The sequence below is a fragment of the Hibiscus syriacus genome, unplaced genomic scaffold (assembly GCF_006381635.1).
Source record: "Hibiscus syriacus cultivar Baekdansim isolate YM2019G1 unplaced genomic scaffold, ASM638163v2 tig00110895_pilon, whole genome shotgun sequence".
Classification (NCBI taxonomy): domain Eukaryota; kingdom Viridiplantae; phylum Streptophyta; class Magnoliopsida; order Malvales; family Malvaceae; genus Hibiscus; species Hibiscus syriacus.
This window is the reverse complement of record NW_024062903.1, coordinates 1,246,156-1,254,505: the sequence shown is the minus strand read 5'-3', so window position 1 is coordinate 1,254,505 and position 8,350 is coordinate 1,246,156. Positions and strand designations below refer to the sequence as shown.

General features: G+C 35.8%; 1 protein-coding gene across 1 annotated transcript; it reads right to left on the bottom strand.

The window, feature by feature from the left end:
• Positions 1–698: 698 nt before the first annotated feature.
• Positions 699–1,283, bottom strand: LOC120145931. The gene is made up of 2 exons (XM_039159632.1): positions 1,069–1,283; positions 699–945 (listed from the first exon to the last, which is right to left on the bottom strand). The coding sequence occupies exons 1-2, from the start codon at positions 1,281–1,283 to the stop codon at positions 699–701; spliced, it is 462 nt and encodes a 153-aa protein (XP_039015563.1).
• Positions 1,284–8,350: the final 7,067 nt, after the last annotated feature.

Below are 8,350 nucleotides of genomic sequence, written 5' to 3'. Positions count from 1 at the left end.
AAGTCGAACCACTCTAAATTGCTGTGCAAATTTCTTTCAATTTTCTGCAAAAGCTTCCACCAAATTTTAATTGCCAATTCACCCCCCTCTTGGCCATATTCGTCAATCAATTAACTCAACAGTATCAATACTTCTTCCTAAAATTTGTATTGTTTTACTCTTGACTGAAAAATAGTATCGGTATTGTTCTTCCAGTATTAATACATCTACTCAAAAATCCCTAGTTTTGACCTTGAAAGTTGCCAACTTTTGCCCCAAAACTTCCCATTGAGGTGCCCAATTGTTATTAGTGTGTTATGCATAATTAAAAGGGTCATAAAGAGAATTTATAATACACTAAAACATCTATTAATGCTATCTACCATGAACATGTTCTACAACTCATACAACTAACTAAAACTCATCTAATGAGCTACATGTGGTAGAATTGAGTTAGGAGATAGTTGCCTTGAAACCTTAGGCTGCTAAAATCCCCAAAAACTCAACCAAGTACTAGCTTCTCCTTTCCCTTGGCTTGAAAGGTTTCTCCAACTTCTCTCACTAACATGAAAATAACATATAAGTTACTATTGTTATTGGAAAACTTAGAGGAAGATTAAAACGTTTCTAAGGCCTGGAATCTCCCAAAAATGTAAATAACTCAAAACTTCTAACCTAGAAATCGAGGCATTACAACTCTCCACTCCTAATAGAAAATTTCATCCTCGAAATTTACATGGAAAGAAGAGGTGAGGGTATTGGAGTTGCATATCCTCCTTGGTTTCCCAATTCGCTTCCTCAACACCATAGTTCCTCCATAGCACCTTAACCAAAGAAATCTTTTTACTCCTTAATTCCCTCACATCCCTTGTTAGAATTCTAACTGGCTTCTCTGAATAAGTCATATCTGGACTAACATCGATTTGCTCTAGGGGTATGGCATGAGAAGGATCGGAACGATATCTTCTGAGCATAGATAAATGAAACATATTATGAATGCACTCCAAATCTGTGGGCAAAGCTAATCTCTAGGCCACTGGTCTAAGTCTCTCAAGCATCTCATAAGGTCCTATAAAGCGTTGAGTTAACTTTTCTTTGTGCTCGAAGCGAAGTAATTTCTTCCAATGAGAGACCTTGAAGAATACCTTGTCCCCAACTGCAAATTCCACATTTTTACTCTTCAAGTTTACGTAAGACCTCTTCCTATCTGAGGCTTCCTTTAATTGGTTCTGAACAAACCAAATTTTCTCTTCTGTCTCTATGATTAAGTCTGGACCTACTATCTTATCCTCATACGGGGCCATCTGAATGCTCGACTAAAAATTATTATTATAAGAAAACTCCACCAAAGGTAAGTGGTCTTCTCAAATTCCCTCAAAATCTATAACAATGCACCTAAGCATATCCTCCAAGATCTGAATAGCATGTTTTGACTAGCCATTTATCTCGAGATGGAAAGTTCTGCTGAAATTTAGTTTGGTGCCTAAAGATTCATGAAGGGCTCTTTAGAAAAGGGAAGTAAAGCGAGGATCTCTATCTAATATGATGGAATTGGGTACACCATTCAACTTCACTATCTCTCAGATGTACAACTGAGTTAATTTCTAAGGTGTAATTCATCCTAAGTGGGAGGAAGTGAGCTGATTTGGACAAACGGTCAGATGTGACCCAAACTGCGTTATTCCTCTGTCTAGTCATTGGTAACCCGGTCACAAGGTATATGGTCCCTTTGTCCCATTCCCACTAAGAAATCTAAATGGAATGAAGCGGACCTGAAGGAACCTGGTGCTCCGTCTTTACCTGTTGACACACTAGACATCTAGTGAAGAACTCAAACACTTCACTTTTTATGCCCAGCCACCAAAACAATCGACGAAGCTCCTGATAAATCTTATTAATGCCTGGATGCACTTAGAGTGGAATGTAATACGCCTCTTAGAGAATATTACTACACAACTAAGCATCTGCGAGAATGCACAGCCGACCCCTGACATATTTGCTCAATACGAGCTCTCAACCAATCATATGAACTATGCAATCTCTTGGCTTCACTTACCAATTATGGTTCAACTCACAATTTAACTAACAACCCAGTGCCACTGGATAAACTTAACCATGCCAGAAGGGCTCGTAACTCTAATATTAATTTTCTGCTGAAGGTGTCTACTACTACATTGGCATTTCTCGGATGGTAATCTATTACACGATCGTAATCTTTGAGTAGTTCAACCCATATATGTTATCTTAGGTTCAACTCCTTCTGGGTGAGTAGATACTTAAGACTCTTGTGATCCGTGAAGATGTACATTTCTCACCAAACAAGTAATGTCGTCAAATATTCAAGGCAAACACAATAGATGCTAGCTCAAAATCGTGGGTAGGATAATTACGCTCATGGGGTTTAATCTGACGAGATGCATAGGCCACCACCTTTCCTTCTTGCATCAAGATGCATCCAAGGTCATTCAACGAGGCATCATTGAAAACTATAAAGTCCTTACCTAACTCCGATTGAGTCAAAACTTAGGCTTGAGTTAGGATGGTCTTTAACTGGTCGAATTACTTCTGTCGTTTCTCATCCCACAAAAAAGGAAACTCATTTCTGAAGCAGTTTAGTCAAAGGGGTAGTTATCATAAAAAGCCCTGAATGAAACGACGATAATATCAGGCTAAACCTAGGAAGCTTCGTACCTCTAAAACATTCTTAGGTAGTTCCCAATCAACTATTGCTCAAATCTTCTAAGAGTCAACTCTGTTGCCATCCGCTGACACTATATGCCCAAGAAATGCTACCTGTGAGAGCCAGAACTCACACTTCCTAAACTTGGTATACATTTGACGGTCTCAAATGATCTGAAGAACAATGCGAAGATATTGATCATGCTCATCTTCTGAGTGAGAGTACACTAGGATGTCGTCTTGAACACTACTACGAATTGATCCAAGTAAGGTTGAAAAAAATCAATTCATCAAGTCCATGAATGCAGCCAGGGCACTGGTGAGTCCAAACAGCATCACTAGGAACTTGTAATAACCGTACCTTATCTTGAAAGTTATATTCTCTATATCGATATCCTTGACTTTCAACTGATAATACCTGACCTCAAGTCAATCTTGGAGAATAAACACGCTCCCCTAAAATGGTTAAAGAGATCATTTATCCTCAAAAATGGGTAACGGTTCTTGGTGGTCAACTTGTTTAATTGTATGTAGTCGATGCACAACCTCATTGATCCGTTCTTTTTCTTCATGAACAGGACCGACGCTCTCCAAGGGGAAATACTCAGTCGGATGAAACCTTTCTCTAGTAACTCCTGAATCTGAGTTTTTAACTTTTTTAATTTTGTTGGTGCCATGCGGATAAGGAGAATGGACACTAGGGCTACGACAGAAATTACCTCAATGCCAAATTCTATCTCACGATCGGGCGACAAACCCAAAAATTCCTCTAGAAACACGTTGGGAAAATCTTGCACTATTCGGATATCCAAAGATGATGGAACTAAGATTTGGGTATCAACCCCATGAGCCAAGAAGGCCTCACAACCCTGTTCGGTCATCTGTTGGGCTCTTATGGTAGACACTAACCTTGACTGGCTTGAATTCCCACTGTTCATTACTAATTTGGTGTCATCATCTTCCCTGAACTTGAGCTGCCTGGCTTTGAACTTCAAATTGACATCTTGCTCAAACAACCAGTCCATACCTAGGATCATGTCGAACTCTTTCAAGGGTAGTTCCATCAAATTTGCTGGAAAGGTTTCACGACAGTCGGAGTACTCTTGGCTTCCCCCGATGAGGATAAAGGTCAGAGAAATGAAATTTCTCATTTTGGGAAAAAAGAGAGGAAAGAAACAAAATGAGGGAGTGATGCCATTTTCAGCCATGTTTTGGCCTTTTATTCTCGTGCCAAAATGGTGTCGTTTTTTAGGGAGAGATGATGCGCATTCAACAATTGGGATAATTATTTTTGTAGCCACTGTAGCTTTGTAACCTTACATTTTGGTCACCAAATGCTATACTTTAATTAGTTCATTTCAAGTACTCTATTTTATTCCATTTATATTCTAGTCATCATCCATGTTTTGTTTATTTTGGCTGAATATTTGAGTTGACCCCTTAAATTTTAGTTTCAGTACACTTTAGTTCTTAATTTGCCATGCTCTAAGAAATAAAATATTTACACTTTAGATCCTTCTAGGTTATTAAATGATCATCCTTGGAACCAATTACACGTTTATTATATAAAATAAAAATAGTTTATTACTAATAGATCCACGTGGTTTTGCCTTAGTTCTGATATAGCCATTTTAATTAGAGAAAATAACCTCAGTGACCAAAAATTCTAGATAATATACGATTTTGACCAACTTTTTTTGGATTTGCGAAAATGACCAACAAAATCGCAATGCGATCTCTAATTCGCATTGCGATCTCCACTATCGCAAATTCGCGTTGCGATAGTTGAAAATCGCGTTGCGATTTTCCATTTCGCGTTGCAATAGTCTACAGTTGTTGTTGCGACAGTCTACAGTTGTCTTTGCGATTTTCCAAATTCGTTGCGAAAATTCGTTGTGATAGTTTGAAAAAAAGATTTTGTTTCTTAAGAATTTTCTCTAAAAAGATAGTATCTGCGCGGACGTGTCGAAGACACGTATTACCACGACCACGACCACGACCACGACCCGACCCGAGACGGACGGCGGCGGCGGTGGCGTTCGAGAGTCCCCCTTGTTCTCTATCACTCAACAAGGAAGTGGGAAAGCCAAGCCTTAAATACCATTCCCAATAGTGTTTCCAATACTATGTAGGATTGAGCATTACCAACACTTTTTTCCAATACAATGTGATTATTCAGGAAACAATTAACAATCATGCACCTTAAAACAACTGAATTAGCAACCAATTGCATTAGTATTATACGATTAAATATGTCATAATTAAAAGTCAATCTACAATCAATCGCGATTATTGCAATTTTAAGCAAAACATTCAAAAATAATATCACTATTTAAGGCTCAATCCCACATAGTATTGGGAACAAGTGTTGGTAATGCTCAAATCCCACATAGTATTGGAAACATTATTGGGAATAGTATTTAAGGCTTGGCTTTCTCACTTCCTTGTTGAGTGATAGAGAACAAGGGGGACTCTCGCGCGCCGCCGCCGCCGCCGTCCTTCTCGTCTCGGATCGGGTCGGATCGGGTCGGGTCGGGTCGGGTCGTGGTCGTGGTCGTGGTAATACGTGTCTTCGACACGTCCTCGCGGATACTATCTTTTTAGAGAAACAAAATATTTTTTTTAACTATCACACCGAATTTTCGCAACGAATTTGGAAAATCGCAACGACAACTGTAGACTATCGCAACGCGAACTGGAAAATCGCAACGCGAAATGAAAAATCGCAACGCGAAATGCAACGCGAATTTGCGATAGTGGAGATCGCAATGCGAATTAGAGATCGCATTGCAATTTTGTTGGTCATTTTCGCAAATCCAAAAAAAGTTGGTCAAAATCGTATATTATCTGAGATTTTTGGTCACTGAGGTTATTTTCTCTTTTAATTATATTTACCTTGTATCAAAGTTTATGTTAGCATTCATTTGTTTATTTTAGGGCATTAATATGGTTAACTTTTTAAATATTTTATTAAAAAATGTTAGAATACCCCTAAAATCCGATAATACTTATCATTACACTTATTTAATACTCGCATTAATTTTTAAGAATGAATTTTGTAGAATGGATGTGAAAAGTACAACCTATCGATGTAGTACGATTCAATATGATGTTCGAACGAAAGCGAACTTTAAAAATAATCAAGTATGTCTTAATAAAAAAATGAATGATAATTACCTTTTAATAATGATCTTGTATTTGCTCATTTTTTATATGTTACTTTAATTTTTAGGGTGCGTTTGGTTCACGGAATGTAAGATTACCGGTGGGAATGTAAGATTACCAGGGAATAAGATTACTGGGAATGTTGTATTTTGTGTTTGGTTGGCTTAACAAGAATGTAAGATTACCGTGTTTGGTTAAAGGAATAAAAGATTATTGGAATGTATATTTGACCAAATTGTCCTTATTATATATTTGTTTTTTAACAAATTAGAAAATATTTATATATTTTCTTTAAAAAAAATAAAATTCATAAAATTTATATAATTTTTTATTACAAAATTGAAAATATAAAAAGGTTTAATGAAATGATAAAATTTTATTTTAACCCCTGAACTTCATATAATTTTTTTTTATAAATCTAAAATAGTTTAAGGATAAATTTGTAATTTAACTTTCGTAAAATTTTTATTATTCAATGACAGAAGAATGATATTTTTGAAAGAAAAAAAATTAAGGGCATTTTAGTCCAAAACGTCGGTAATCCAACAATACCTAAGGAAATGGAGGTAATGACATTCCCGATAATATACAAAAAATTCACTATTGGTAATCTTACATTACCAGGAATGGGATCCCGAGCTAACCAAACGGGGGAATGTGGATTTCATTCCCATGAGAATCTCATATTCCCCCAACCAAACACACCCTTAGTGCGTAATATGAGATCCTAAATAAGTAATGGGGAATATTCTCGTATAGGGAAGAGGTAGATGGGAAAGCATTCTCGTTGGAGGACGTGTAAATCCAGTGGCCTCTTCTCAAAATAGGGAATATTTCTTTGGGTTCAAAACGAATTAATTAATGAGAATTGAAATAATTCGTGAAATAATGTTTGATTTTAGTATTTTTAATTTCACCATCACGATGATGTATAAGCGATTATATACTAATTTTGGGCGTTGTAGGAGTGCTTACTCTTCCCCACACGTAACTGACTTCCGATCACTTAAAAATAAATTTCTGGTAAATGTAGATCAAGTTTGTTTTAAAAATAATTTTTAAATTATTTTTAAGATACTTTAGGTACTCGACCTACCTAACCCAAAATTCGATTACGACTCCGATTTTAAAATTTATTCAATTTTCCAAATATATAGATTTATTTCACTTTAAAAATAAAAACCATTTTCGTTTTGAAAAATAAACGTTACAACACAAGTTCATCCGTCAGGATATTTATAATATCCTGCCCTTTCCACCAAAACATACCACATTGTTTTTATAACATCATTGGGTTTTTTAATTTATTTATTTAATAGTGAAATTAATTAATTTTTTTAAATAAAATAATATTTTCCTTTTAAAATTTATTTTTTACAATAATTTAGAATACTATAGAGATTTTAAATTGATTATAAACTTAATATATATATCTTAAAATTAAATTAAATAATGATTTTCAATATTAAAATAATCAAATATAATTCAATACGTGACAAATTTTGATAAAAGGGGTAGAGAACAAGATATTGAGCAGGGATAGACGCTTTTTATCTAGGGATAAGTGCTTCTCATATTCTTTTGTTGAGTTGTGTGGAGGAATTATCATTCCACGTGGCAACCATCTATAGCTATCCTATGTCCACGTGTCTTGACTCTTGAACGTGCAATCGTCAGTTTATTATAATGTAACCCTACACTTTGTTGAAATGCTTTGGAAACAAATAGATCTTGATTTTTGAGGAGGGAGCAAGCAATGGTGAACGAGTAGAGTATGAGAAAGAGATTACAAGCTTCTGGAGTGAATCAATATATAATAGGTGTGGCCCATAATTAATTTATAGGTTTGTTAGTATAAAAAGTATGTTTCGCCTATGAAAGGAGGACGTCTTCGCCTTACGCTTAAGCTCCAGGAACTCTTTACTCTTGGGTGAGCCTTACACCTAAAACTAAGTTCCAAACTAATGTTGTTGATAGTCAATTAAGGTTTTATAGTATTTGTAAATTTCCTTTTAAATGTCCCAAATGAAGAATTTACATTACCGAGTTCATTCATAGCATTTGATGATAGCCTCCCTCAGTAAAACAATTAAGAGTATATATAATAACTAATAAGGATTGATTAGCCTAATGTTTTGATCATTGTATTTTTCTTTTATTACCAAATGTGTAAGACTAAAATGAAATGCAAATTGATGCAGGAATGGATTGTGGGCGAAAAGAATAGGTTATGATGAATAGATGCATATCTATTACCTCACAGAACCTAAGGACTTGAAGCATATATATGTTTCTTATGAAGACGAAGAAATTAAGTTGCACAACCTACTCCCAATGCATGCCTGCAGCAATCAGCTTCTTTAATAACATGGAAGTCGAATTAACTTCCTGGAGGTCAAAATGACAAGTTCATGAGAAAACAAGCGATCGAGCATGAGGAAAAACAGCCTAAAGCCATTCACTTGGCCACAAGACTCCATTACAGTCCTCCTGCCTCCTCTCAACAGAAACTACAAAAGCTGATAGA

Excerpts from the sequence above, each read along its gene's own strand:
- LOC120145931 (XM_039159632.1), bottom strand. The coding sequence starts at position 1,283 with ATGGCCCCGTATGAGGATAAGATAGTAGGTCCAGACTTAATCATAGAG. Across the intron at positions 946-1,068 it reads CGCTTCGAGCACAAAGAAAA|AAGATATCGTTCCGATCCTT; the intron begins GTTAACTCAACG and ends ATCTATGCTCAG.